The following is a 27,704-nucleotide window of genomic DNA, read 5'->3' as shown; positions in this document are numbered from 1 at the left end:
GAGCCGCCGGGCGCGGCCCCCGCGGGCCCCCCATCCACCTTCCCGGGAAAGCGCCGTCCCTGTTCCCTGCAGGGCCACCCTCCCTCCCTGTCCCCATCCCTATCGCTGTCCCTTATCCCTGTCCCCATACCTAGCGGGGCCACCCCATCCCCTTCCCCGTCCATGTCCTCATCCTTCTCCCTGGCCCCATTCCTGTTCCCGTACCAAGCGCGGCCACCACCGGCCCCATCCTTGACCCCTCCCCCGTCCCCATCCTGGTTCCTGTCCCCATCCTCTTCCCGGTCCTCGTCGCTATTCCCGTGCAGAATGAGGCCACTACCGTCCCCATTCGTGCCCCCCCATCCCTGTCCTTGTCCCCGTCCCTTTGCCTGTCCCTGACCCCATCCCTGACCCCGTAGCCAGCAGGGCCACCCCTGTCCCTTGATCTGCTGGAGGTGTCCCTGCCCTCCTTTCCATCCCCACGCGTGTTTCCAGGACACCCTTGTCCCTGTCCCCATCCTGAATGGGACACTCCTGTCTCGCTCAGAGTGCTTGGGTGCTTCCTGAGTTCCCTTCAGGGAACCAGCAGGGGCGGGTGTGTGTGCCCCAATTCCCAATTCCTGCCTCCGGAGAGTGGCTGAGCCACCCTTTACAGGGGTGGAAGGCGGTGACAAACTCAATTCAGGGGACACCCCGTTGCCAGGCCACCTCCCTGGTGGGGCCGCCTCCCATTTTGGGGTATCCCAGCACGCCTGACCACGGGCCGGGGCGCTCCCCAGCCATGTCCTTCCGGAAGGTGGTGCGGCAGAGCAAATTCCGGCACGTGTTTGGGCAGCCGGTGAAGACGGACCAGTGCTACGATGACATCCGCGTGTCCCGTGTCACCTGGGACAGCACCTTCTGCGCCGTCAACCCCTCCTTCGTCGCCATCATCGTGGAGGCCAGCGGCGGCGGCGCCTTCCTTGTCCTCCCCCTGCACAAGGTGACAGCAGGGTGGTGTCGTGGGGGAAGGGGGGTTTGTGCTGGTGGGTGACACCGCTTCCCTGCTGTCGCTTTGTCCCCAGACCGGGCGCATTGACAAGTCGTACCCCACGGTGTGCGGCCACACGGGCCCCGTCCTCGACATTGACTGGTGTCCCCACAACGACTACGTCATCGCCAGCGGCTCCGAGGATTGCACCGTCATGGTGAGGGGTGGCCCAGGACCCTGGGGGGATGGCAGCGGTCACCCGGCTTCGCTCACTGTCCCCTCCGTCCCCTCAGGTGTGGCAGATCCCGGAGAACGGGCTGAGCCAGCCGCTGACGGAGCCGGTGGTGGTCCTGGAGGGCCACTCGAAGCGTGTCGGCATTGTCACCTGGCACCCCACCGCCCGCAACGTCCTGCTCAGCGCGGGTACGGGGGGACACAGCGGGCACGGGGAGGGGCCCCTGTGGCCGAGGTGACCCCTGCCGTGTCCCCCAGGCTGTGACAACGTGGTGCTGATCTGGAACGTGGGCACGGCGGAGGAGCTGTACCGGCTGGACGGGCTGCACCCCGACCTCATCTACAGCGTCAGCTGGAGCCGCGATGGCTCCCGCTTCTGCACCGCCTGCAAGGACAAGAGCATCCGTGTCATCGACCCCCGCCGCGGCACCGTGGTGGCCGTGAGTGTCCCCACTCCCCCGGGGGGCCTGTGTCACCAGGGCATTGCCCTGCACCGGTTCTTGGGGCGAATCCCCTGTTCCCTGCCCTTGTCCCGTGGTGCAACCCGGTGTCCCGTGGGTGTCCTTGTTCCCCTGGTTCTCCCCGCTGTCCCCTGTCCCTCGGTGCCTGTCCTTGGGGTGCTGTGAGCGCTGGTGACAGCCGTGCCCCCCAGGAGAAGGAGCGGGCACACGAGGGGGCCCGTCCCATGCGCGCCATCTTCCTGGCCGACGGCAAGATCTTCACCACCGGCTTCAGCCGCATGAGCGAGCGGCAGCTGGCGCTGTGGGACACGGTGAGTGGCACCCCGGGCGTCCTCCGGGGCCATTTTGGGGAGCCCTGCGGGCCTGACATCTCATCCCACCCCAGGAGAACCTGGAGGAGCCCATGGGGCTGCAGGAGCTGGACTCCAGCAACGGGGCTCTGCTGCCCTTCTATGACCCCGACACCAATGTGGTCTACGTCTGCGGCAAGGTACAGAGCCCCCCACCCCGCTGGTGGCCCCCCCGGAGCCGGGGACCCCCCTAACGGTGTGTTCCCAGGGGGACTCGAGCATCCGGTACTTCGAGATCACGGAGGAGCCGCCCTACATCCACTTCCTGAACACCTTCACCAGCAAGGAGCCCCAGCGGGGAATGGGCTGGATGCCCAAGCGCGGGCTGGACGTCAACAAGTGTGAGATCGCCAGGTGGGCACGGAGGACGAGGTGAGGGACCCCCAGGACCACCCCAACCAAAAACCTTCTGCGACCCCTCTGCTCCCCTGGCAGGTTCTACAAGCTGCACGAGCGCAAGTGCGAGCCCATCATCATGACCGTGCCAAGAAAGGTCGGTGGGGGTGGGAGCAGGGTGGGGATCGGGGAATGTGGGGTGGCTCAGGGGGGCTGCTGGGGGTCCCCAGGAGCACTGAGAAAGGTCGCTGGGCAGGACACGGGGCTGTGTGGGCTTCCTGGGCAGGGTGTTGTCACTGGGCAAGGGGTCCCTAATCAGGCTGGGTGCGGGGTCCTGTGTGTGAGGTCCTCGTGCAGGACATGGGAGCAATGGGGGAGTCCCCAGTGAGGCTGGTGTCCCCAAGGAGTCTCTCTGGGGGTCCCCCTGAGGACGCCGCCCCCCTGACGCTGTCGGGGGCAGTCGGACCTGTTCCAGGACGACCTGTACCCGGACACGGCAGGCCCCGAGGCGGCCATGGAGGCTGAGGAGTGGGTGGCAGGGCGCACGGCGGGGCCCGTGCTGGTGTCCCTGCGCCAGGCCTACGTCCCCAGCAAGCAGCGGGACCTCAAGGTGAGCCGGCGGTCGCTGCTGCACGACAGCCGCGCCACTGCCACCGCCGCCACCGGGGCCACCACGCCGCCCCCCACGCCGCCCGCTGCCCCGGCGTCCGCTCGCTTCAGTGCCCCCCCGGTGCTCGGCTCCAGCAATGCCACGGTAAGGGGACAAGGGGGAGAGGGACAGCGGGGTGTGGTCGCTGTGGGTGGGGCCGTGGGTGGGTGTGGCGGGTGGGTGTGGCTACAGGTGATGGGTGTGTCCCGCTGTGGGCGTGGCTGACGGCGCTGTCCCTCAGGGGGGCCGCCTGGACGAGGTGCTGCAGGAGGTGGCGGCGCTGCGGGCGCTGGTGGCGGAGCAGGGCCAGCGCATCTCCCGCCTGGAGGAGCAGCTCAGCCGCCTCGAGAACGGCCACGTGTAGGGACCCCCTCAGGGACCACCGCCCCAGGGACCACGCCTGCGCCCCAGGGACCCCCCCGAACCATCTCGCCCCCCTGGGGTGCGCCCCCTTGCCCCGCTCCGGGCCCTTCTCCCATTGGGGGGCTGGCCGCCCCCCTGGCAGCTCCCCGCTTCCCCCCATTGCCTTACTGGGTGCTGCCCCCCCAAATCACGGACCATTCTCCACCCCTGCCCCCATTCCTCGGGCTGGAGGTTGCTCCTGGGATCAAAGATTACCCCCTGCACCCCCCCCCCCCCAATCCCTGTGTGGGGTCTCCACCTTTTCTGTGGGGCAGGGCATGACCTGCCTTCCTCAGCTGTGAGATATTGTCCCCCCTATATTTTGGGGGCTTTGCCTCCCCTCCTCCTCCTCCTTGCGTCCCCCCCCGTCCTCTCCATTCCAGTGCAGGGTCAAAAACTATATTTTCACTCCAAATAAAGGATTTATAAGAAAAGCTGATGGCTGCAGGGGCCACCTGGGGGAGGGTGGCAGAACGGGGGCAGGAAGGCGCAGCAGTCACGGGTGGGAGCCCAGCGCCTCGGCAGGAAGTGGGGGGGCACGCGGTGGCATTTTGGGTTGCAGAGGTGAAGGGGGTGCAGCAGCCGGCCTCCCCCCGCTCCGGCACATCCGCTGCGCCGGGGCAGGAAGTCGGGGCTGGCTCCCCCATCTCGGAGCGCGCCCGCGGCATCGGGACCCGCTCTGCCTGCACCCGCTGATGGTGAGCGCCCCAAAACCGGACAGGAGGGGAGGTGGAGGGGCTGGGGGGCAGGCTGGGGGAGTCGGGATCAGGGAATCGGGGTGAGGTAAGAGGAGTGTGGACTGTTCGGGGAGAAGGTTGGGGAATAAGGGGAGCACAGTGGGGTTGGGGGAAGCAGAGGGGGTTTCGGGGAGCGCTGTGGGCTGGGCAGGGGGTCAGGTATTGGGGTGGGGGCCGTGCGGCCACATTGAAGACCGTGAGTGCCGCGTCTGGGGGGGCCCTGGGGCTTTGGCAGGGGATGCTATGGGGCTGTGTGCGAGGGTGAGGGATTCTGGGGGGGCTGTGCAGCAATGTGAGGTGGCAGAACGCGGTTCCTCTCCCCCTGCACCTGCAGGTGCTGCTGCACCCGCCACGCACAGCTTCTGTCCCCGGGGGCCACCTCCCCCTCCCCGGCTCTTGTCCTCCGCTCCTGTACCTTGCCCCCTGCCCCCGCCGTCCTTCGCCCCGGCCCTTCCCTGCATTCCAGCTCCGGGAATCCACGTGTCAGGTGCGCGGTGCTGACCCCGCTGCCCTCACTCGCAGGCTGGCCCGCGGTGGCTCCCGGCGCTGCTGGCGCTGGCGGGGCCGGTGGCGGCCGGGGACCCCGCGGTGGCCCGGAATGACCGGACGGTGGCGGCTCTGCTGGGGCTCCTGCTGTGCCTGGCGCTGGGGCTGGCGCTGGCCTGGCGCCACCTGTGCCGCCTCTCAGCCGGCCGCTACCACCCCCGGCCCTTGGGCCACCGGGCGCTGGAGCTGCTGCGGGGACGATGGCACCGGCTGCGCTCACCGGAGGACCCTGCCGTGGCCCTCGGGGACGGCGACGGGGAGGTGGCAGCGCGGGACGAGGAGGAAGAGCTGATGCCCTGGAGCCTGGAGCGGCGGCCAGAGCAGGATGAGGAGGAGGAGGAGGATGAGCAGGAGGAGGACGAGCAGGAGGAGGATGAGGAGGAGGAGAAGGAGGAGGATGAAGAAGCGGCCGAGGCAGCGCCAGGGGGCAGGGAGAGCCCCCCGAGTGACGGGGAGGCAAAGGCCGGCAGCGCCGAGGCCCTGCTCAGTGACCTGCACGCCTTCTCAGGGACGGCGGCCTGGGGGGACGTGCGGCCACACGTCACTGCCTTGTGACATCGTCACCCTGACCTCACCACCCTTCGATGTCATCCCCCTGTAGTGTCACCTTCCTGCAGTGTCACCACCTTGCAGTGTCACCTCCCTGCAGTGTCACCACCCTGCAGTGTCACCACCCTGCAGTGTCACCACCCTGCCAGCACAGGGACCCCTTCTCTGTCCCCAGCCCTGTTCCCAGCCCAGGCTCCCGACTGGCCCCATGGGCCCGAGCACTGACCAATAAAAGATCAGCTCTGCCTAGATCAGGGGCGTGGCCTGAAGAGAAGTGGGTGGAGCCAATGGAAAAGGGTGTGGCAAAGTGGGAGTGGCCTGGTAAAAGGGGCGGGGCATTGCACAGGAGGTGGAGCTTGGCCCCTCCCCTGATGGGGCAATTCCCCACCCTCCCAGCCCCTGCACAGGGACCACCACAGCCTCAGCAAGTCCTTTAATTGGCACACATTCAGCAGCAGGGCCACGCCCCAAGGGGCCACACCCCAAAAGCCACGCCCCCAGGGGGCCACACCCCAAAGGCCACGCCCTCCAGAGGCCACGCCCACGGGGGGCACATCCTTGGAGTGCCACACCCCCGGGGGTTCTCCCCGTGCCCCCAAACCCAGCGGGCAGTGGGCTTTGCCGGAGGGGGATGAGCCCCCCAGAGCACAAGCAGCACCGTGGAGTCCCCCCCACCCCATGGGGAGCACCAGGCCCCCCCCAAAACCCCCCACCCTCCCCACCCCTACCTGGGCACCCGCCCGCGGCCCCCCTTCTGCTTCTTGGCCCCCCCTGAGGGTTTGATGGGCAGGGGGGCCGTGCCCTCAGGAGGGGGGGGCTGAGGGGGCCCCAACTCCATGGGGTCGCCTGGGGTCACCGGCTTGAATGCCTCGAAGGGGGAGAACTTCACAGGGCTGGGGGGAGACACACGAGGGCGTGAGTGGGGCACCCCCAGAGAGCGAGGAAGGGGGTGCAGCCAGTGCCCGCACAGCTCCTTCCCCACCCCTGGAGGCACCGACTCCCCACACACTCCACGAACCTCCCCTACTCCTTCTTCTCCCCCTTGGGGCCCGCCCTGATTTCCTCACCCCACAGCACTCCAACCCTGCACCCCCCTGCCCTCGCAGTCTCTCTGTGCTCCCAGGATGGGGCAGGTTGAGGGTCCCCAGTCTCCATGCACCCTCTCATTGCACCCCCAGCACCGTTCCCTGTCCCCACCTTGGTGCCCACCCTGAAACCCCCATCCCAAATCTCCCCCACCCCAAAGCCCCCCACCCCACAGCACCCCGGTACCTGACGGGGGTGCGGGGGCTGCTGTTGAGGCGGCGGGGAGAGCGCACCTTCGGCTGGAAGGAGAACCCCTCCTTGATGCTCTCCAGCACAGAGGGGGCCACGTAGGTGAAGCCCTGCGGGTTTGGGGGCGTCAGCAGAGGAGCCTGGGGGTGCCAGGGGTCCCCCCCACGGCTGTGCCCCCCCTACCAGGAAGGCCTGGTTGGCGCTCTCGCTGATGGCAGCATCGTCGGGGCTGTCCACGGGGGTCTGGCGGGTGAAGCGGGTGTCGAACTGGCTCACGTCCTCCTCCGACTGCTGCGGGGAACACGGCGGGTGCTCCCACGGGGCCCCCCAAAACACTCCCATCGTCCCCCCTCAGCCCCTCCATACCAGGCAGGGTTTGAAGGGGGGGTCCAGCCTGCGCGCCAGCAGGTCCTCCCAGTTGATGTGGCGGAAGAAGGGCTGTTTCTGCGGGATTTGGGGGTGTCAGGCGGGAGCCGGGGGTGTCCCCTGGTACCCCCTGCCCACCCCTGTACCTGCACATCAGCCGCGTCACCAGGGCCCCCCCCAACCCGCTGGCTGGGGTTCCGCTTGAGGAACTGGAAGAGAAATCGGGATAGAGATGGGAATGGGGGGAGGACCTACATCAATAAGGGTGGGGGAAGGTAAATTTTGGCGGGGGACACCTTCTTGAGGAGGTCACGAGCATCGGGCGTCAGGTAGGGCGGCAGCACGAGCTTCCCCTTGAGGATCTTGTCAATGGTCTTCTTGCGGTTCTCGGCAGTGAACGGCGGCTGCGGGAGGCACGGGGGGCCATGAAGAGCCCGACGGGCCAGGAAGGCTCGGGGTCAACCCCCCAGGCTCCCCGGGATGCCCCCCTCAATTCCCAGGGAGGAAGGAGCAGCAGCGGGACTTGCCGAGCCGGTGAGCATGTCGTACATCAGGGCGCCCAGGCTCCACCAGTCCACCGCCCGGTTGTGTCCGCTCCTCACCAGGATCTCGGGGGCCCTGGGGGGAGCAGGGGGGGCCCTGAGCGGATGTGGAGCCAGGACAGACCCCCCCCAGATTCCCCCCAGTGCTGCGTCCACCTCACATGTACTCGATGGTGCCGCAGAAGGTGTGGGTGACGGCTCCGTCGTGGATGGACTCCTTGCACAGCCCGAAGTCCGTCAGCTTGATGTGACCTGAGGGACGTGGGGGGGTCAGCACTGCCCCCAGAGAAGCCCCCCAGGCTCCCCAGTTTTCCCCCCAAACCCACCTTGGCTGTTGAGCATGATATTCTCTGGCTTAAGATCCCGGTAGATGATCCCATGGGAATGCAGGTGACCCAGCGCGAGCGTGATCTCGCTCAGGTAGAAACTGCAGCGGGATCGGGGGAGGCGGTGAGCGATATCGGGGCGCCCACCCCACCCACAGCCACCAGCACCACATCCCTACCAGGCAGTGTCTTCCAGGAAGATCCCTTCCCGCTCCAGCTGCATGAAGAGCTCTCCACCTGCACAGAGAGCCGAGAGAGACCCTCCTGAGCCCATCCCTGGACACTCTTTCATCACCCTGGGAACATCTGAGCCATCCCTGGACACCCTTAAATCACCCCAGAGCCCCCTGAGCCATCCCCAGACACTGCAGCCACCCCAGGTCACACTTTAACCACCCCTGAGCCATCCTGGAACCCCTTGAGCCATCCCTGGGACAACTTGTAGCCATCCCTGGGACCCCCTGGAGCAATCCCCGGGAGCCCCGAGCCGTCCCGCACCGCTGAGGCACTCCAGGATGAGGTAGAGCTTGCCGCCCGTCTGGAAGGCATAGATGAGGTCAACGATGAAGGGGTGCTTGACAGCCTCCAGGATGTTCCTCTCGGCCCGGGTGTGCGCCGTGTCCTTGGCGTTGCAGGCGATCTTGGCCTGGGGGGGAGGCGGTGAGCGGGGGGGGGTCCCCAGAGGGGCCGGGGGCGCCGGGGAGGCCCTACCTTCTTCAGGACCTTCATGGCGAAGATCTTCCCCGTGTTGGTGCCCTGCACCTTGCGCACCTGGAACACCTGCAGGGACAGGCGAGGGAGGATTGGGGGACGCTGGCAGGGAGCAGCGAGTCCCCCCCCAGAGCCTCCCGGCCCCGCCGTGTCCCCACCTTGCCGTAGCCGCCCTTGCCCAGGACGCGGAGCAGCTCGAAGCAGTGGGGGCCGATGTGCTCGGGGCCATTGTTGACGCTGCTCTCGGAAATCTCGATCTCTTCATAGTGTCCCACCGGCCTGGCGGGAGAGGGGGTGAGCGGGGACAGCCCCCTGCCTGTCCCCTGCCTGTCCCCTGCCTGTGCCCTGCCTGTCCCCTGCCTGCACACTCCCCCACAGGCTGACCCCACTTACTCCAGGCCGTTCCCTCGGGGCTCTAGCTCCATCTCCTGCGGGAGGGAACTCGCGGTTAGAGGTGGGCAGGGAGGGAGCAGCGGCCGAGGGACGCACGGCGAGGAGGGGACACGGGGCAGGAAAGGGAGACACGGCAGAGAGAGGACCCACGGCAGGCAGGGGACACCCGGCGAGGAGGGGACACGGGGCAGGAAAGGGAGAGCCGGCAGAGAGAGGACCCACGGCAGGCAGGGGACACACGGCGAGGAGGGCGGGCACGGCCGGCAGGACACGGGCACGGCACGGGCAGGACGCGGCAGCGCGGGGCGAGGCAGCGCCGAGCCGGCCCAGCCGGATGTTTTGGGGCCGAGGCCGGGCCCTGCCCGGCGGGAGCCACCCGCCGCCCGCCCGGGATCCGCGCCTGCCCCCGGCGTCCCGGCGCCCCGTCCCCGCGGACGGCTCGGCTACGCCCCCTGTCCCGCCACCGCCGGGCCCCTGTCGCCGCCGCCGTCGCTGTCCCCAGAAGCCCCCGCCCGCCGCTCCCGGCACCGAGCGGACGCCGGGCGCCCCCGACACCGCCGGTGCCGCCGTGCCCGCCGCGCCCCGGTGCCGCTGGCCGCCTCCACCGCCCGTCCCGCTCCCGCTCCTCCCGTCCCCGCGGCGCCCCCCGCCCCGGCCGCCGCTGCCGGCCCCGGTGCCCCCGCCGCGCCCCGCTGCCGGCTCACGGCGCCCAGCTCGGGCTCGTCCCCGTCGCTGCCCTCCTCGGTCTCCAGGTCGATGTCGAACACCCCCGCCATGACGGCGCCGCGCCGGGACCCCCGGGGACCCGCCCCGATGGCCACGCCCCCAGGGGGCGGCCACGCCCCCGCCACGCCCCCTTGTGACACCGCCTTATCGGGACCCCGGGGAACCCGCCGCCGCGGCCACGCCCATCGCCACGCCCCCCCCCCCGTGGCCACGCCCCTCCCCGCGCGCGTCACCGGGATGTCCCCTACGCGGGGGACGCGGGGACGGGGGGACCCCGGGGGTGGCGCAGGGAACACGACAGAGGCAGCGCGGCCGCTCACAGCCTTTACTGGGGTCCCCGGGCCCGCCCCGCCCCCGCTGCGCCGCCGTGACGTCAGCGGCGGCGCCGTGACGTCAGAGGAGGGGCAGGGAGAGTGGGGACATCCCACCGACCCCACGCTGAGATCCCGCTCGGGGTTTCCGCGGCGTTGGAGGGCACGAGTGGGGCTGCGTGGCACCGGGGTTAGTGCGGGGTCACTGGGGTGACTGTGGGGTCACTGCTGTTATCGTGGGGCTGTGTGTTATTGTAGGGTCTCTGGTGTTATTGCAAGGCCAGGGGCGCTACAGGGGCTGTGTGTTATTGGAGGGTCTCTGGTGTTATTGTAGGGTCTTTGGTGTTATTGTAGGGTCAGGGGCACTACGGGGACTGGGGTTTATTGGAGGGTTTCAGGCACTAAAGTGGCTGTGTGTTATTGCGGGCTTTCAGGCACTACAGGGGCTCTGTGTTATTGTAGGATCTCTGTTATTGTAGGGCCGTGAGGGCTGTAGGATCCGAGTGTTATTGTAGGGTCACTGGTGTTGTTCTAGGGTCAGGGGCACTACAGGGGCTCTGTGTTATTGTAGGGTGCCCGGTGTTGTTGTAGGATCTTGGACATTACAGGGGCTGGGCGTTAGTGTAGAGTCACTGGTGTTACTGCAGGGCCTCCCCAGTGACAGCCCTGTATCACGTGGATTCACCACACAAGTCTCTTCCCAGAGGATTTTCTCAGCTGCTCCAGGGAATCCCCGGGTACCCCATTGTTATTGTAGGGTCTCCCTGTGCAGATCTGTTATTGCAGGGTCTCCCCACGCCAGGTTGTTATTGTGGGGTCTCCCATTCAAGGGTGTCATTGTGGGGTCTCCTCACCTCAGTCTGTTACTGCGGGGTCTCCCCACGTTTCTTTGTTATTATGGGATGTCCCATTAATTCTTTCTCATGCTGGGGTCTCCCCATAATGGTTTGTTATTGTAGGGTCTCCCCATGCCAGCAGGTGCCGGCACACCTTCACCTGCTGCTCTCATGGGGTGGCCTGGATGCCTCGGGGGGCTGTCCCCACCCTGGGGATGGCACCGGGACATCCGTCCTCAGGGACAGGGGGCACTGGGGGTGGAGACTGTAGGGACAGGGCAGGGGGCACAGGGGAGAAAGAGGGGAATGTTGGGAAGCAGGGAATGGGGTGCTGGGGTAATGGCGGGATGCCAGGGAATGGGGTGCCTGGGCTGGGTGAGGGGTGTCAGGGTGATTGAAGGATTAATGCCAGGATGAAAGGGGATGCCAGGAAATATGGTGCCAGGACATGGGGGACACCAGGGATCTGGAGTGTCAGGGTAGTGGGTGGTGCCAGGAGACACGGTTTCAGGATGCCAGAGGATGGGGCACCAGGAGAATCAAGGGGTGCCAGGGGATGGAGTGTCAGGTTAACAGGAGGATCCCAGTGGCAGGGGTGTCAGGATGCCAGGGGACGGGCTGCCAGGGGAGTGAGGGGATGCCAAGGGCCGGGATGCCAGGATGAAGGGGAATGCCAGGCGGCGGCAGGTGGCCGGGATCCAGGACGGCACGGGGGTGCCAGGACACGGTGTGCCAGGCCACGGGACGGGGGGACAGCGGGACGGGACGGCGGGGAGGGGCGGCGGGGCGGCGGGAGGAGGTGCCGGGCTGTGCCGGGCCACGCGTTCCCCCGCTCTCCCCGCTGCCTGCCCGGCGCTATTTGAAGTGGGACAAGAAATGCTCCACGGGATACCGCGGGGAGTCGATGCCCAGCCCCTGGCAGAGCCCCAGCAGGCGCTCGCAGGCCTCGGCCAGCGTGGCCCCGGCGCACGCCACGCTCAGCAGCGGCTCCTCGTACTCCCCGGCCCCCTCGGGCTCCTCGAAGAGCCGGTTGAGGCGGACGAGCCCGCGGCCGTGCAGCTCCCGCAGAGCCTCCACGCCGCCGCCGCCCGCCAGGGTGTCGCCGTGCTCCGACGCCAGGCACATCACCCCGGCCAGGTGCGTGCGGGCCGCGGGCCGAGCGGGCAGCACGGGCGGCACGCCCAGCGCCACCAGCACGGCGGCCAGCAGCAGGTCGGGGCCGTAGACCTCGCGGATCCAGTCGCGCAGGTAGAAGCCCCCCATGCGGGGGTTGATCTCCAGCAGGCGCGGCCCCGCCGGCCCCAGCTTCAGCTCCACGTTGAAGACGCCGTGGCGCAGCCCGCACGCCCGGCAGCATTCCAGCGCCGCCCGCACCAGCTGCGCCTGCCGGTCGGCGGGCAGGCAGGAGGGCAGGCAGGCCGCCGTCTCCAGGAAGGCGGGGACGCGCGTGGGGCCGTTGTCCGACACCCAGGCGCCCAGCAGCCGCCCCTCGAAGACCACCAGGTCCACGTCGTGCTCGGTGCCCGGCACGTACTCCATGAGCAGCATGGCGTTGCCCCAGCCCAGCCCGATGCCCGGGTGGTCGGCGTCGTCGCGCAGGTCCCTCCAGAGGCGGGCGGCGTGAGCGTGGCACTGCCCGGCGTTCTCCACCAGCCGCACGCCCACGCCGCCCGCGCCGAACTCCAGCTTGGCCACGGCGGGGAAGGGCACGGCGGCCGCCGCCCGCTCCACGTCGCCGTGGCTCCGCAGGCGGCGGCAGGGCACGGCGAAGGCGGCGGGCGGCGGGCGGCCGCGGCGGCAGCGCTGCAGGTGCCGGTGCGTGCGGCTCTTCTGCTTGGCCACCCGCACGGCGGCGGGCGCGGGGCCCCGGAGCCCCAGCCCCCGGCACACCAGCGCCGCCAGCACCACGCAGTCGTCCCAGTAGGAGAGGCAGGCGTGGGGCCGCAGCCCCCGGGAGCGCAGCAGCTCCAGCACCCGCTCCGCGTGCTCCTCGTCCCGCCGGTGCTCCCGGCTGTCGTAGGGCAGGAAGGTCTGCACCAGCCCCGCCGCGAAGTGCTCCGGGTCCGACTCCACCAGGTGGATCTGCGGCCCCGGGGAGGCGTCACCGGGGGGGACGGCCGGCGCCGGCACCGCGGCTGTGCCGGAGCCCCGCCGCCCCCGAGCTCCTCACCCTCAGCCCGTAGTCGCGGGCCGCTTCCCACACGAAGCTCTTGCTGACGCCGCCGGCCCCGATGAGCAGGATGTCCTTGCCCTCCACCAGGTGACGCTGCGCCCGGTGCAGCATGGCCTCGGCCAGCAGCCGCGGCAGGTCCCCGCGGGGCTCCCCCACGCCGCGCCCCATGGCCTCGGCCAGCACGCAGGTCTCCAGGCACCGCTGGCTGTTGGTGGCCAGGGCCACCAGCTCCAGCGCGTCATCCACGCACGCCAGCAGGAAATCCACTCCTGGGGATGGCGACGCGGTGACACGGCGCTCGGCACCGCGGCGGGCCCCGGCGGTGTCACCCGCGCCGTGCTCACCCACGATGTCGGTGTGGGCGCGGGCGCCGCCGCGCCGCTGCGGGCTCAGCTCCGCTTCGGCGGCCAGGAGGGCGCCCATGGCCGCCTCGGTGGCCTCCCGCAGCCGCGTGGCCAGCTCCTGCCGCTGGCCGGGGGCCGCCACCCCGCACTGCCGCAGGCTGGAGTCCAGGCCCTGGGGCAGCGCCGCGCCGTGACGCACCGGGCTCTCCGCACGTCCCACGGTGCAGGCCACCTGTGGGGACACCCGCGTGCGTGGGGGGACGCCGGCTGCCGCCGGGCCACGGGGACGTTGGCTGCCCATCCGCAGCGCGGGGATGCGGCTGCCACCAGGGCATAGGGACGCGGGGTGACGCATCGAGCCAAGGCATGGATGCGGATGGCCGCCAAACTTAGGGACACCCGGGGCCACCAGGGCGTGGGGACATGGAGAGGCACGCAGGGCACGGCGCACAGATTACCGCAGCCTGGGCACACAGGCTGCCACCATAGCTTGGGGACATACAGGGCCACCAGGACGTGGGGACGTGGACGGGCATCACAGGCTGGGGACACACAGAGAGCCACCAGGGTGTGGGGCGATGCTGTACCTGGCAGAGCTGGGGCCGGTCCCCCCAGGACCTGCAGACGAGGGTGCAGATGCGCAGGGCCACGGGCAGCCGCGGGGCTGGGCTGCCTGAGGGGCAAGGGACAGGGCAGGCACGGCCGCCACGCGGGGACGGGGCGGCCCTGCCCCACCTCCCGCTCCTCCGGGGGTTTTTGGGACTCCCCGTGGCACCGCGGTGGCCCCGGCCAAGCCCAGCCCCAGGCAGAGAGAGGGGTACAGCATGGCCGCTGTCATCCTCAGCCCCGCGGGACTGTCGGGAGTCCAAGGGGGTCACCCCAACACCCTGCCCCTCCCCAGGGGACCGTGGGGGTCCAGGGTGACTTTCCCCCCCGCCACAGGGGAACCCGGGGGTCCAGGGTGACCTTCCCCACCTCTCCCCATGGGTCTGTGGGGGTCCAAGGTGGCAAACTGTCCCCCAGCCCTAACCCGTGGGACTGTGGGCATCCAGGGTGACCTTCGTGCCCTCTCCCAGGACCCCCGTAATTCGGGCACCCCGATGGCCCCCACCCACCCGCCCCAGGGGACAGACGTGTGGCCGGCACAGCTGCAGGGACCCGTGGGAGCCCAGGGGACTCTTTCCCCCCCATCCCAGGGTGGTGGGCGCCCGAGGGCGGGGGCCTTACGTGGGGGGGGCACGGGCAGGCGGGCGGTGGGCACCATGGCCTCCAGCAGGACGCTGTCCTCCTCCGTCAGCCCCCGGAGCCGGGCACCCACCGCCTGCGCCACCGCCGCCCCCTCCTCCTTCTCGTGGGTGCTGCGGGTGCCTGTCCCCCACCACCGCCACCCCGCCGGCCGCACCACCACCTGCGTGCACCTCCGTGTCACCCCGCGCCGCCCGGTGCCACCCCAACAGCCAGCCCGCCGCCTGCGCCCGGCCCCGCGTCACCCCGCGCCACCCTGCCACCTGCGCGCACCCCTGTCATCCCACGCCCGCCGGTGCCACCCGGTCGCCGCCCTAAGAGCCACCCCACCGGCTGCGCGCGCTCCCGTGCCTGTCCGTGCCCCCCGGTGCCACCAACACCGCCCGCCGCTCCCGTGCCCACCTGGCCGTAGGGCTCCATGGCGGCGCCCCGCAGGAAGGCGGCCACCTCCTCCTGCACCAGGCTCTGCTGGCCCTGGGGGTCCTGCAGCCGCACCAGCCTCACCCCGGGGGCCGTGGGCTCGGCGGGCAGGTCCCCCCTGGCCCCCAGGACAAAGGCCAGGGTGGGGGGCACGGGCAGGTTGGCGCGAGCCGCCAGCACCCAGCGGGCCACCAGCGTGTCCTGGAGCCGGTGGGCGAGCGGGACCGAGCCCCCCGTGGGGCAGTCGAGGTCACGGGCCAGCTCGCCCACCCAGCCGCCCTCGGGGTCCCCCGGCGCGAAGGTGCCCGTCACGTAGTTGGCGCGGCGGGGCGGCACGAATGTCTCCAGGGCGCTGTGGCCCCCCACCTTGAAGGAGACGCCCCGGGAGAGCAGCAGGGACCAGGCGCCCGGGGACGTCTCCGATGGCACCCGGCTGGCCCAGGTGGGGGACAGGCACAGCACCATGGCACCTGCGGGTGGGCGGGGGGGTGGGCGGTGGGTGCCCCTCACCCCCTGCCCCAAACCGCCCCCCGTGGGGGTGGTGCTGCGAGGGGAAGGGGGAAGGGCGGGCATCTGCTGCCGAACTGGTGTGTATTGGGATTAACGGGGCACGGGGGGCTGCTGCCGCCCTTCTGCCCTGCCTCAGTTTCCCTCATAATCTTGGTCAGGCAGCACAGGCGGCTGTGGGACCGCTGCTGTCGGCTCGGGGGTGTCTCACGCGGGGTGGGGACGAGGGGACCGCACCCACCTGGGCAGCGGGTGCCGCCCTCCAGCAGGACAGGCAGGAAGGGGGTGGGGGAGCCCAGGATGCAAACGGTCACGTCCAGCGGCCCAAATCCTGCCAGGAAGGGAAGGGTTAACAGCCCCGGGACGAGGACCCTGGCGCCACCCTGCCCCTGGCACCTCGGGGTGGTTGGGAGCCCCCAGACTCCCCGCGTCCCGAGCCTGAGGCCGTATCCCCATGGCCGCCTTTATCCCTGCCACCCCCCTATCCCAGCCTGGCACCGCGCCCGCATCGCTCTCCCTGCCACCCCCGCGTCCCAAGCCTGGCACCGCGCCCATAACGCTGTCCCTGCCACCCCCGCGTCCCAAGCCTGGCACCATTCCCCCGTCCCTATCCCGGTCCCTGCCACCCCCGGGTTCCAGCCTGGCACCGTGCCCCGCCCCGTGTCCCCAACCCGTGCGGGGCTCCGCCGAGCAGTCCAGCGTGGGGGGCAGCCCCTCCTGGCACAGGGCGCTCTGCAGCCGCTCGTAGGCGTGGGTGGCACACTCGGGGTCCCCGCTGTGGCCGGGCACTTCGCCGTCGGGGGCCTCATCCTCCAGCCAGCCCGGGCACAGCGCCTCGGGCCCTGCCCACTCCTGCTCCTCCGGGCTGGGCACCCGCTCCGGGCTCGGCTGGGACGTCGAGAGCTGCGGGAGCAGGGGCACGGCTCACACGGGGCTGGCACGGGGGTAACGGGGTGGTATGGGGCTGTCGCGGGGCTGGCACGGGGCTGGCGTGTGGACAGCCCCCGGCTGGGCACGGGGGACGTGGGGCAGACACGGGGGGAGCTGGCACAGGACCGAGAGGCACCGGGCGCCGCTGCCCGCCCGTGGGGTGGGGGCGTCGGGGTGCTGGGGGGCTGCGGGCGCCGGGCACGGCGCCACCGCCTCGGGGACAGCGGGGCAGTGCCAGCCGCCGGGGCCGCCGGCTCCCGGACAAAGCGTCCCCTTGTCCCCGCGGGGTCACGCGGCGGGTGGGCACAGCACGCCACGCCGCCCGCTGCCCCGCGCCAGTGCCCGGCACCGCCGGGATCCCGGGATGGGGCACCCACCTCCGCCCGGACCCCCCACCCGGGGGCCACTCACCATCCTGGTGACAGAGGGGCTGCAAGAGAAGGACAGGCGGAGTCAGCGCGGCTCCCCGGGGACCTGCCGCCCCTCCCCGGCCACCCCCAGCCGCTTCTGGGAGCCCCAGTCCCAGCTCCCCTCCTACAGCACCCACCGGAGCCTGGCACGCTTCCTGGGCACCTCAGTGCCAGCTCCAGTGTCATCGTGTTGTCCCCTCAGCGCTAGTCCCAGTGTCCACAGACTGACCCCTCGGTGCCAGTCCCTGTGGCCCCAGCTCGTCCCCTCGTTGACAGGTCTGGTGGCCCTGGATTGACCCCTCGGTGCCAGTCACGGTGGCCTCAGGTTGTCCCCTCGGTGCCAGCCCCGGTGGCCGCGGCACCTCCGGCTTAGTGTAATCCCGTGCAAGCTCAGCACGGCCGGGGACACCTCCCCATCCCGGGGGTGTCAAGGTGCCCGGGGTGTGCAGAGCCAGTGACCGGAGTGTCCCCACCCTCCCGGGTGCCCTCGCTCCCAGCAGGTGGAAACTGAGGGAAACTGAGGCACGGAGATGAGCGGTGCCCGCCGGCAGCCAGGATGTCCCTAAGCCCGGCACCGGGTGACAGCGTTAGGGGACACAACCCTCGGTGCCATGGCACAAGGACCCCCCGAAACCCAGTCGGGGGGCCCCTCAAGGTCCGCGCCCCCCCTCCAGCCTCGGGACCACCCTGTCCCCCTCCATCCCCTGCTGGGAGGTGGTGTTGCTGTCCCCAAGCTGGGACAGCTGTGTCGCCCCGTACCTTGGGGTGGGAGCCGTGGACTGTGAGCGCGCAGGGGACGAGGGCTCGGGGACGCCTGGCACAGGGGACACCGGCCGGTCTGGCCTTTAAAACCCCCCCCGCGCCACCCCGGGGTGCCAACCCCCGGCCCCGTGCCCCGGATTAGGCGACACAGAGCCCCATTGTCCCCTCTGCCACCTCGCGCCAGGCGCTGGCACCCCTGTTCGTGTCCCTGTCCCCGTCGCTAGCGAGCTGCCTCAGCGGGACCCGGGGGGTGGCTCAGCCTGACGGGGCTCTCCTGTCCCCCTGTCCCGCGTCCCCACGCTGGGCACGCCCCTCGTCCTCCCCCCCGCCCTGTCCCCCTGTCCCCAGCGTGGCGGAGCTGCCAGCCCGCACGTCCCCCGGCTTAGTTCCAGCTGCCCGCGGCGTCACTGTCACTGTCACCGTCACCGCCACCGGCAGGCACGGGGCCACCAGCGCGGCTGCCGCGCCGCAGGGTCCTGCAGGCGCTGTCACCCGCTCCCTGTCATCCGCACCACCCGCTGCCCAGCCTGTCACCCTTACTGTCACCTGAGCTGTCACGTGCACCCTGTCACTCACAACCCATCGCACACCGTCGCCTGCGCCTGTCACCCACACCCTGTCACACACATCGTCACCCACACTGTGACACTGCACCATCACTGTCACCTGCATCTGTCACCCACAACTTGTCATGCACACCACCTACCTGTCACCTGTACCCTGTCACCCGCGCTGTCACCTGCACAAAACCTACACCGTGCCACGGCACTGTCACCTGCGCCCTGTCACCCACGCCGTGTCATGAACATCATCGCCCACCTGTCGCCTGCACTGTCACCTGCGCCCTGTCACAGATGTACACACGCTCCCCGACCCCCATCCCGCTGCTCCCGGCCCCCCGGGACCAGCACCCCCCAAAACATCGCCCCCGCTGCTGCCAGCACCCACCGGCGGTGCCGGTGCCGGTGTCTGTCGGTGCCGGTGGCGGTGTCGGTCGCTCCTGGTGTTGTCGCACCCGGCAGCGGCTCTGCCCGCTCCGGTCCCGGCGGTGGCGGCGCCGTGTCCTGTTCAGGCGGGGCGGGGCGGGGCGGGACCGGGGGCACCGGGGGGACCGGGACACCGAAGGGGGTGGCAGGACGAAGGAGGCAGCGGGGGCGAGGGTGGCGGGCCCGGGGTGCCACCGCTAGGAGACGGGGACAGGGGACGGGGGTAGGGGACAAGTGACCGGGGCCAGCGCGGGGTCACCCGGGGCCGGGTGTAAAACTGACACCGCGGAGCAGAAATGTCAGGGCAGGCCCCGGGAGCTATTCCCGACCTCCCCGCACGACATGGAATGGGACACAGGGAACGGCAGGCACGGGAAGGCATGGCACAGCCAGCGTGCACAGGGGACAGGCGTGACACATCCCTGGCGCTGCCGCCCTCCACGAGCGGTGGCACACAAATATGTCACCCTCCCCCGTGTCCCCAGTGGGAGCTCCGCCTTCGGGGTGTCCCGGGGGACCTCAGGGTGGCAACAATCTCCCGGCAACCGCCCGGTGCGTCTCCCGACGGTGTCCCCAGGATATCCCTGGGGATATCCCTGAGCTCTGCCAAGCATCCTGTCCCCTCGTGTCCTCCCGTGTCCCCAGGCTGTCCCTGTGCCCCCAGGACCGTGATACGGACCCCCGGTGCCCTCCAAGTCTCCTCGCAATCCCGGGAGCTCCCATCTATCCCGAGGCTGTTCCCCTCCCTCTCCTTCTCTATCCCTGTGCCCCCAAGGCCCGGGATACGAATCCACGTCCCCCTTGTCCCCCGTGTCCCCTTGTCCGAGCTCTGCCCCTTGTCCGGCGTGTCCCCCCGCCCGGGTTGTTCTCTTGCCCGGGATCTTCCCCGTCCCAGGATGTCCCCTTTCCCGGGACATCCCTCTGGTCCCGGGAAGAACTCCGTTCCAGGCAAGTCCCTCTGCTCTGGACCTTCTCGTTTCCAGGGAGGGCACTCTGCCCGCGGTCTCCTCCTGTCCGGGATTTTCCGCTTCCCGCGGCATCCCCTTTCCCGGGGTGTGTCCCCTTCCCGGGACGTTCCCTTGTCCAGGCACGTCCCTCTGCCCGGGGTGTGTCCCTTTTCCCGGGATGTTCCCCTTCCCGGAATGTCTCCCTGCGGGGCGTGTCCCCTCTCCACGGCTGTCTCCCTGCCTCTGTGACACCGCCGTGGCTCCCTGCTGTCGGACCCCCGCCATACTGTCCCTATTTCCCGCCCCTCCCTGTCCCCTGAGCGAGGGGACAGCGGGACGCGGGGACAGCCCCGCCGGCGAGGCGCTGCCCCGGGTCCTCCGAGCCGGCAGGGGGCGCCAGGCGTGCCGGGGCCGCTCTGGGCGGGCGCGCGGGGCGGGGCGGCGCGCGGGTGGCCATGGCGGACACCGAGAAGCTCAACCTCGACTCCATCATCAGCCGCCTCCTGGAGGGTGAGCGGCCCCCGCCGCCCGCCGAGCTCCCGGATAGCCTCCCTCGGCTCGGGGGAACCTGTCGGGGCCGGCTCGGGCCGTGTCCCGGCGCCGCGGCGGGGTCCTAGGCCCGGGCCTGGCGGGGGCGGGTTAGGCCTCGGTGCTGTGGGGGGGTCAGCGCTCGGAAGTGTTTTTGAGGGGTGGGGAGCTGCAGATGAGTCCGGAGGACGTGGAGGATGTAGCGGGGATCACGAAGGAGTCTGTGCCCTGCGAGAGGGAGCTGGAGGAGATACGAGGTCCCCAAAGGATCTGTGCCCCGCCGAGGAGGGGGCTGGAGGGTGCCCCAAAGGGTCTGGGGCTGGAGCTGAGGCTGGAGGGCGTGTGCAGGGGAGGCTGGGGCAGGTAGAGCAGGGGGTCCCGCGGCGCTGCTGGGGGCCCTGAGCACTGGGAGGTCCCTGATCCTGTTCTCTGTGCTGGGACCAGTCCAAGGGTCGCGGCCGGGGAAGAACGTGCAGCTGACGGAGAACGAGATCCGCGGGCTGTGCCTCAAATCCCGGGAGATCTTCCTGAGCCAGCCCATCCTGCTGGAGCTGGAGGCGCCCCTCAAGATCTGCGGTGAGGCCTGGATGGCTGCTGGGCAGCGCTGGGGTGGCGTGGGGGGCTGTGGGGTGCCGCTCACAGCCTGTGTCCCCCACCAGGTGACATCCACGGGCAGTACTACGATCTGCTGAGGCTCTTCGAGTACGGAGGCTTCCCCCCTGAGAGCAATTACCTGTTTTTGGGGGACTATGTGGACCGGGGCAAGCAGTCGCTGGAGACCATCTGCCTGCTGCTCGCTTACAAAATCAAGTACCCCGAGAACTTCTTCCTGCTGCGGGGCAACCATGAGTGTGCCAGCATCAACCGCATCTATGGCTTCTATGATGAGTGTGAGTGCCTGGGCCGTGCCCCCCAAAACCCCGCTGCCATCCCTGGGCTGCCCCTTTCCCGGTGTTGTCCCAGTGCTGTCCCACACTGAGCCTGCCTGTCACCTCCTTCCCTCCCCGCCATGTCTTCCTGCCCTTCCTCTGTATCCTCCTGCCTTTCTGTGTCCTGCCCACCCCCACGCCGTCCCCAAGGACACCTCCAAGTCCCCTTTGTCCCCCACAGGCAAGCGAAGATACAACATCAAGCTCTGGAAGACCTTCACCGACTGCTTCAATTGTTTGCCCATTGCCGCCATTGTGGATGAGAAGATCTTCTGCTGCCACGGAGGTGGGGACGGCCCTTCCCAGGGATGTGGGAGGGCTGGAGGAGGGGTGGGATCTCCGTGCTGAGCTTTGGGGGTGCCCCTTTCCCACAGGGCTGTCCCCAGACCTGCAGTCGATGGAGCAGATCCGGCGGATCATGCGGCCCACGGACGTCCCGGATCAGGGGCTGCTCTGTGACCTGCTCTGGTCCGACCCCGACAAGGACGTGCAGGGCTGGGGGGAGAACGACCGTGGGGTGTCCTTCACCTTCGGGGCCGAGGTGGTGGCCAAATTCCTGCACAAGCACGACCTGGACCTCATCTGCCGGGCGCACCAGGTATACCACTGGACCCCCAAATACTGGGAACGCGTGGGTTTGAGTCTCCAGTGGGTGCCAGGTGGTTCTACCCCGAGTATTTCCCCTTCACGGACAGTGTGTGTACTCCAGGAGTCTGTGGGTTGGAATTCTGGGGGGGGTTTGCCCTGGGTATTTTTACCTCAGCATTTGGGCATTTGCTCTGATGTCAAAGTGTCTGCCCCGAGGGGATGAATAGTCACCCTTGCATGTGGGTGTTGCTCCCAGCGGTTAAATAATCACTCTGGAGATGGATATTTGCCCTGGGGGAGTGGATGTTTGTCCAAGTGGTAGCTATTTGCTGCAGGGAAGGGAGTATTCACCCTGGTAGAGAGGGCTGGATATTCAGCCTGACAGGGACCGGGAATTTGCCAGGGCAGGTGGATACTGGCTGTGGGGGGATACTGGCTGTGGGGGGTGGATTTTTGCCAACCCTGTGCCCCCTCCAGGTGGTGGAGGACGGCTACGAGTTCTTCGCCAAGCGCCAGCTCGTCACCCTCTTCTCAGCCCCCAACTACTGCGGCGAGTTCGACAACGCCGGCGCCATGATGAGCGTGGATGAGACGCTCATGTGCTCTTTCCAGGTGAGCCCGGGCAGGGGGAGCACGCTCAGTTCCTGCTGGGAGGCCTGCAGGGAGTTCTGCCCTCCAGGGGAGCGGAGAGCCAGGGCGAGAGCTCACTTGTTTCTTTCCCCCTTCCCCACCAGATTTTGAAGCCGGCCGACAAGAACAAGGGCAAATACGGGCAGTTCAGCGGGCTGAACCCCGCCGGGCGCCCCGTCACCCCTCCCCGAAACTCTGCCAAAGCCAAGAAATGAGCTGGGAGCCGCCCCTGTGCTGCCCACGCCCCCCAGCCCCCGCCCCAGCGTCAGGTCGCTTTTCTTTCGACTCGTTTTTTTTATTTGTAGGATCCTGCCCCCCTCCCGCCACGCTCCACCAAAGCAAATCCAGGCCCGGGGCAGGGAGGGCCGGGGTGAGGGGGGGAGCCCAGAGCCCAGCCCTGGGGTGGCAGTGGAGGGGGGGCCAGGAGGATTTTTTGAGGAATAAACTTGTAATGGGTCACTGGGGGGTGCCTGTCCTGGTGGTTGGATGGAGGCTGGGGGTGGCAGTGACTCGGGGCTCAGTTTTCTCCTTCGCTGTCCTCCGCCAGCACCTCCTGGGTGGTGGCCAGTCCAGGCCTTCCTGGTGTCATCACCGAGCCAAAAAACAGGGAGCGAAACTGTGGGGAGAAACGGGGGGTCAGGAGGAGGCTCTGCCCACCCCCTGCCCCCAGGCACAGCCATACCTCACCTTCTTGTGCGGGGGGGTCCCTGGCACAGCTCCTTCCTCCTCCTCCTCCTCGTGCGGTTTGCTCTCGGCTGGCCGGGGAGCGCGCAGGGAGAAGGTGGGGCTGGGAGGCCTCTGGGAGCCTCCCTCGCTGGTTTCCATGGCAGCCATGTAGGACTCCAGGTCATCGGCAAAGTCGTCCGACGGGGCAGGCAGGTGGGACACACTGATGGGGACAGAGCAGGATTGGGAAGGTTCACTCTGCTCCCTGCTGGAGGCAGCTGGAGGGCTCGTCTGGGACTTACCCGTTGGTGGAAGGGGACTGGCAGTTGCTCTGCAGGTCGGAGAGGGTGGCCAGCACCAGGTGAACCTCCAGGACAGTGTCATTGAGGCTGAAGATCACCGGCCTGGGGACACAGAGGGGCTGAGGGGGTGCCAGGGACAGGGCTGGCACAGGGTGGGGACGCGGTGGCCACTCCTACCTGCCGGGGTCGTCAAAGTGGATGGTGAGGGGCAGGTTGGAAGCCTCGGCAAAGCTCAGCAGCCCCTGGGGACAAAGGAGAGGGTGAGGGGGGCCAGGGGGTGACACAGGACTGGGGGGCTTGCGTGGGGACTCACACGGAATTCCTTGAGGCAGAAGGTGATGTGGGAGCCTGGGGCCACGGCCACCGACTGGAACTCGTCCTCAGCCAGCCACAGCTCGGTCACCATCGTCTTGCTCGGCTCTGGAAGGGGGAACGGGATGGGCGGGGGGCTGGGATGGCACCCCAAGGTGGGGAGGGGGCCCCTTACCCTGCAGGACTCACCTGCCTCCTCCTCCACATAGTTCCGCAGGCTGATTTTGCCACCGGGGCCAGTCCCCAGCGTCACCTCAGCCAGCGTCGGGGGAAAGTGGACCACGGCCTCTGCCAGCACCCTGAGGGGCACAGGAGGGGCTGAACACCCCAAATCCTCCAGGGCAGGCGGGGGCCCCTCCTTCCACGTGCCCTCGTCCCACTGCCCACCCCCGTGGTGTCCCCCCTCACCGTGCCAGGGCGCAGAGGTGGCTGGCGCAGCTCTGGGTGTCGAACACGGCCTGGAGCCGCTCGCACTCCTGGAAGGCCAGGTTGTGTGTCTTGGTGACACCTGGCAGGGGGGACAGCGGCTCAGCGGGGCAGGATGCGGTGGCAGCATGTCCCCCCCCCAGGCCGTGTCCCCCCCGCTGGCACTCACCGTACTTGCAGTGGAGCTGCAGGACCAGGCGGCTGGCGTGGGGCTTGAGTAGGATGAGGCATTTCCCCACCGACTTCTCCAGCGAGGGCAGCGAGCGGAAGATGCTCAGGAAGGACTGCAGGGATGGATACGGGGACTGTCACCTGCCTGGGGCCCCAGGAACAACGAGGAGCTCTGAGGGGGCCCAGGCAGTGCACTGCACCTTCATGTGGACTTTGCATCGGAAGAGCTCCGCTTCGGGCCCGGCGCTGCCCGGCTCGTACTGCTGGAAGAAGAGGGGTGCGAAGAGGAAGGAGGCGAAGCCAGAACGGGAGGAGTTGACAGCACGGAGGGACAGCTGGGGACACGGGCACAATGTTGGCGCTGCCTGCAGGGAGGGAGGGGGGCACAGGTGCCCTCCCCAGCTCCCATCCAGCCCCCCTGATGCTGCATACCCCGCTCTCGGTGGGCTCCAGGTAGAGCTCGTCGCCGATGCGGGACAGGGAATGCACGGCTCGGCCGAGGACTGGGGAGGAGAGGGTGTGGGGGTGAGGCGGGGCTCCGCGGGCGTGCCGCACTCCCCGGGCCCCCGGGCCCCGCTCACCTTTGACGTTGCCGCCGGCGATGACACATTTCATGGCACCGGGACCAGGACCGGCACCGGGCGGGCACGTGGGGGCTTCGCGCCTGCCGCCCCCGGGCCCCGGCCCCGGCGAGAGACCACGCCCCTCAGCGGAGCCTGCGGGCTAGGCCACGCCCACAGCCGGTTCTGCCGGGGCCTCGCCGCCGCCCCCGCCACGGCTGTTGTTCCCTCTCCGCCCCGCCGGTGCCGTGTCTCCCCGGCGGCCCCGCAGCGGTGTCCCCCAGCCCCCCTGCCCCGTTCCTGCCCGGGGGTTCCGGCCTGTTCCCCGCCGCGCCCCGCCGGTGCCTTCCCGGCTTCCCGCGCCCGCCCTCCCAGGCCGCCTCCCCATTGGCCGGGAGCGCGGCGCCGTCCCGCCCCCGGAGCCAGCCGATTGGCCTGCGCTGAGGGGGCGCGTGACGGCGCGGCGCGGTGGCCTCACGTGACTGGCCGGAGGGGCGGGGCCCCGGCGCCGCGGCCCTCGGGGCTGCCCCGCCGCTAAGCCCCGCCTCCCACGGCGCGCTATTGGGTGACGGCCGGAGTGACGTGCGGCTCAGCCAATAGGGCTTCGACGCGCCCCTCAGCGCGGCTCCCGGCGCTCAGCCCCGAGCCGGGTCCTTCACGGGGCCTCCCGAGCCGTCCGGGGGCTCTCCCGGGGACGTTCCGTGCTTGTGCCTCCCAGCACCCTGACCCTCGCTTCACTTCCGGTAGCATCCCGAGGTTGCCCTTCCGCAGCATTGCCTGCGTCTCCCGGTCCCTTTGCCTCTCCCTGCATTCCCGGGCACGGTGCTCCCCAGGAAGGACTGCAACCCTGGAGCAGCAACTGGAGCTGCTCCAGTGCTTCCCAAGATCCCGCTGTTCTGGGGATCCCTGGCTGCCGGGGGCACATGGGAAGCGGGATGCTGCGAGTTGATGCTCGATGGTCTCTCTCCACGCTGGAGGTGGTGCTGGCTGTGCATCCCAGAGAATCGTGGATTGGTTGGGGTTGGAAGGGACCTTACAGCTCATCCAGTTCCATGCCCTGCCGTGGCCAGAGACTAGACCATGCCATTCACTAGACCAGGTTGCTCCAAGCCCCATCCAACACTTCCGCACATCCAGGGATGGATTTTTGGGGGTGTCCCAGAATTCTCCCGTGGGGGTACATTGTAAATTCTGGGCTAGCGAGGTGCACCAGCGAGGTGGTCCACAGAACCCCAGAAGGGTTTGGGCTGGAAGGACCCTAAAGCACCCCCCATCCCACCCCCCTGCCACGGGCAGGGACGTTTCCCACTGGCCCAGTTGCTCCAGTGCGGCCACGAGCGCTTCCAGGGATGTGACACGGGCTCAAGCAGCAGCCTGCGCTCGCAGCCAGCCCGGAGCGACAAGCTGTGGAGCGTGGCCTCGAGGGAGCCGGGGGGATGCGGCTGTGAGGAACTCGAGTCGCGCTCACAGCAGGGTCCTCCAGCCGGCTCCCGCCCGCCGCCGGAGCAGCCGCTCCCCAAGTCCCTCCTCCTGCGCTCGGTGGCCGCGGAGCCCGAGCCGAGGGGCCCCGCTGCGGAGCAGGGCTGGCACCTGAGCACAGGCAAATGGGAAGGGGGTGCAGAGCCCTTTTCCCGTGGCTGCCGTCCTCCAGGACACGGGGACAGCCTCTCGTCCTCCTCTCCCCGTCTGGTGTGCTCGGTGCCTTTTATCCGGGATTTCGGACCCGGCCCGCTCGCCGCATCCCCTCCAGGTACACAAACCCTTAGTGGGGCTCCACGGCCCGAGCCACGTGTCCGGGGCTGTGCCGGGATCGCCAGCACGGCGCTCCGGGGACTCCCAGGCCTGCCTTGGCCTGGCCTCGGGGTCCAGCCGGATCTGGCTCCTCCACTCCTGGGGTGAGCACGGGCTACTTCCCTTCCTCCCAGGAGGAGGAGGAGGAGAACGGAGTGTGTGCAAGCGTCCGTTCCAGCTCTGGCAGAGCAGCCGGGCTCCTCTGGAGCCGGCGCTCCCAGGAGGGGCTCTGGCCTCGGGGCTCGCCGTTTTATGGGGCTGCGGAGAGGACGCAGCTGGCTGCGGTCGTGACACACACACCTCAGCGGGGGCCAGGGCCAGGCCACCCCTCCCTCTTCCCATCGGCGCCGACCAGGGGACGGGCTGGATCCGGGCCGGGAGCAGGAGCCTGGCAGCGCTCGGGGGGCTCCGGCTGCGCCCGCGCCACCTCTCTCTCCCAGGAGTGCCCCTGGGGCTGGGGAGCTTCACCCGGGGACGGCAGGGACGGTGACCGGGCTGTTCCCTCGCACCCGCCGGGCCCGGGGCTGTGTCCCGGCGTCCTTCCCGCTCCTCCGGCTTCCTTCCCGGCACGTGGCACGGAGCCCCTGCCCGGGCAAGCGGCTCGGGGAGACAGACGGCCACAGCTGCCGGCCCGGCTGGAGGGGACACGCCGAGCCGGATGGCTGCTCCGTGCCCCCGCCTGCGCCCCGGGGGTGTCCCAAGGAGCCGGGAGCCTCGGGCCGCGCCTGGGGGGCGGTTTGGGGCTAAAGCCGGCATTTCTGGGTCCGCTCGCTGCCCCGTCTCTCCCTCCTCCGGCTGTCGGCCGCAAAGGTCAGCAGTGGGAGGCCGGGCTGGCCCCGGCGCCGGCCGGAGGAGCCGCGGGGTGGGATGGAGGTGAGCTCAGCTGCCCGGTGACGTGGCCCCGAGGGCAGGGCGGGCACGGCCTCACCCACGCCGAGCCGCTGCGGGCACCGGGCGAGGAGGAGGAGGAGGAACAGGATGTGGGGATGAGGCTTTCCCAGCGGTTTGACCTGCCTGTGCCCCGTGCCCGCTTTGTCCTGGGGCAGGGGCTCCGTCCTGGCAGCGCTGGCTGGCACAGGGAGAGGGGCTTGGGAAGCAGGGAGCCGCGTCTGCCGGGTCACGTCTCCCTCCTCCTCCTCCACTCCTGTCTCAGGTGTTGGCCCAGCGGGAGCCGTGGCAGCTGGAAAACTCCCCGGACCCAACCGCAGCGCTGGGTTTTGGGGAGGGGAGAAGGCAGCGAGGGGCAGCCCCGCCGCCTCGGCAGCCTGGAGACCCCCGGGGACGGGCCGGCGGCTTTTCCCAACTGCTCCAGCCCTGCTGGCGGGATCTGCTGGCTCGGGGGGGAAACCAGATACCCTGCCCTGCGGCTGGGGGGGCG

General features: G+C 69.5%; 6 protein-coding genes across 9 annotated transcripts; 3 read left to right on the top strand and 3 right to left on the bottom strand.

Annotated features, from left to right (window-relative positions):
• Window positions 1-760: 760 nt before the first annotated feature.
• Window positions 761-3,815, top strand: CORO1B (coronin 1B). Its single transcript, XM_066320378.1, has 10 exons — window positions 761-961; window positions 1,044-1,166; window positions 1,243-1,372; window positions 1,442-1,623; window positions 1,836-1,955; window positions 2,030-2,134; window positions 2,203-2,348; window positions 2,430-2,487; window positions 2,791-3,084; window positions 3,221-3,815. The coding sequence occupies exons 1-10, from the start codon at window positions 761-763 to the stop codon at window positions 3,341-3,343; spliced, it is 1,482 nt and encodes a 493-aa protein (XP_066176475.1). The 3' UTR covers window positions 3,344-3,815.
• RPS6KB2 (ribosomal protein S6 kinase B2) lies at window positions 1,517-9,678 on the bottom strand. 2 transcript variants are annotated; one of them, XM_066320379.1, is made up of 16 exons: window positions 9,531-9,678; window positions 8,827-8,861; window positions 8,592-8,712; window positions 8,434-8,502; window positions 8,221-8,368; window positions 7,902-7,959; window positions 7,723-7,823; window positions 7,558-7,648; window positions 7,382-7,472; window positions 7,151-7,258; window positions 7,001-7,063; window positions 6,855-6,932; window positions 6,672-6,776; window positions 6,486-6,598; window positions 5,942-6,106; window positions 1,517-1,568 (listed from the first exon to the last, which is right to left on the bottom strand). In XM_066320379.1, exons 1-16 carry the CDS (start codon window positions 9,600-9,602, stop codon window positions 1,532-1,534), a joined length of 1,455 nt encoding a protein of 484 aa, XP_066176476.1. In that variant the 5' UTR covers window positions 9,603-9,678; the 3' UTR covers window positions 1,517-1,531. The 2 variants fall into 2 exon arrangements, with proteins under 2 accessions (XP_066176476.1, XP_066176477.1); XM_066320380.1 differs by having other exon boundaries at window positions 6,672-6,779; window positions 9,531-9,642.
• On the top strand, window positions 3,933-5,464 carry PTPRCAP (protein tyrosine phosphatase receptor type C associated protein). 2 transcript variants are annotated; one of them, XR_010743736.1, is made up of 3 exons: window positions 3,933-4,079; window positions 4,641-5,298; window positions 5,330-5,464. XR_010743736.1 is itself a non-coding variant. In XM_066320381.1 (2 exons), exons 1-2 carry the CDS (start codon window positions 4,077-4,079, stop codon window positions 5,217-5,219), a joined length of 582 nt encoding a protein of 193 aa, XP_066176478.1. In that variant the 5' UTR covers window positions 3,933-4,076; the 3' UTR covers window positions 5,220-5,464. The 2 variants fall into 2 exon arrangements, 1 of the variants encoding a protein (XP_066176478.1); XM_066320381.1 differs by having other exon boundaries at window positions 4,641-5,464.
• Window positions 9,679-11,373: 1,695 nt separating the features above from the next.
• CARNS1 (carnosine synthase 1) lies at window positions 11,374-17,757 on the bottom strand. Its single transcript, XM_066320377.1, has 10 exons — window positions 17,488-17,757; window positions 16,730-16,748; window positions 16,060-16,291; window positions 15,630-15,719; window positions 14,864-15,351; window positions 14,444-14,624; window positions 13,804-13,889; window positions 13,217-13,448; window positions 12,870-13,141; window positions 11,374-12,781 (listed from the first exon to the last, which is right to left on the bottom strand). Exons 2-10 carry the CDS (start codon window positions 16,730-16,732, stop codon window positions 11,555-11,557), a joined length of 2,811 nt encoding a protein of 936 aa, XP_066176474.1. The 5' UTR covers window positions 16,733-16,748; window positions 17,488-17,757; the 3' UTR covers window positions 11,374-11,554.
• Window positions 17,758-19,842: 2,085 nt separating this feature from the next.
• On the top strand, window positions 19,843-22,557 carry PPP1CA (protein phosphatase 1 catalytic subunit alpha). Its single transcript, XM_066320376.1, has 7 exons — window positions 19,843-19,933; window positions 20,396-20,527; window positions 20,611-20,841; window positions 21,062-21,166; window positions 21,255-21,478; window positions 21,946-22,080; window positions 22,203-22,557. The coding sequence occupies exons 1-7, from the start codon at window positions 19,879-19,881 to the stop codon at window positions 22,311-22,313; spliced, it is 993 nt and encodes a 330-aa protein (XP_066176473.1). The 5' UTR covers window positions 19,843-19,878; the 3' UTR covers window positions 22,314-22,557.
• On the bottom strand, window positions 22,373-24,886 carry RAD9A (RAD9 checkpoint clamp component A). Of its 2 annotated transcripts, XM_066320374.1 has the most exons (11): window positions 24,557-24,886; window positions 24,408-24,478; window positions 24,176-24,310; window positions 23,974-24,088; window positions 23,787-23,886; window positions 23,568-23,677; window positions 23,380-23,486; window positions 23,244-23,308; window positions 23,067-23,168; window positions 22,786-22,987; window positions 22,373-22,714 (listed from the first exon to the last, which is right to left on the bottom strand). In XM_066320374.1, exons 1-11 carry the CDS (start codon window positions 24,588-24,590, stop codon window positions 22,616-22,618), a joined length of 1,140 nt encoding a protein of 379 aa, XP_066176471.1. In that variant the 5' UTR covers window positions 24,591-24,886; the 3' UTR covers window positions 22,373-22,615. The 2 variants fall into 2 exon arrangements, with proteins under 2 accessions (XP_066176471.1, XP_066176472.1); XM_066320375.1 differs by lacking the exon at window positions 24,408-24,478 and having other exon boundaries at window positions 24,176-24,340; window positions 24,557-24,884.
• Between the last annotated feature and the right edge of the window lie 2,818 nt (window positions 24,887-27,704).

The sequence above is a fragment of the Sylvia atricapilla genome, chromosome 6 (genome assembly GCF_009819655.1).
Source record: "Sylvia atricapilla isolate bSylAtr1 chromosome 6, bSylAtr1.pri, whole genome shotgun sequence".
In the NCBI taxonomy this organism is placed as follows: domain Eukaryota; kingdom Metazoa; phylum Chordata; class Aves; order Passeriformes; family Sylviidae; genus Sylvia; species Sylvia atricapilla.
Note: the sequence above shows the minus strand (reverse complement) of the source record. Positions and strands in the feature narration are given on the sequence as shown.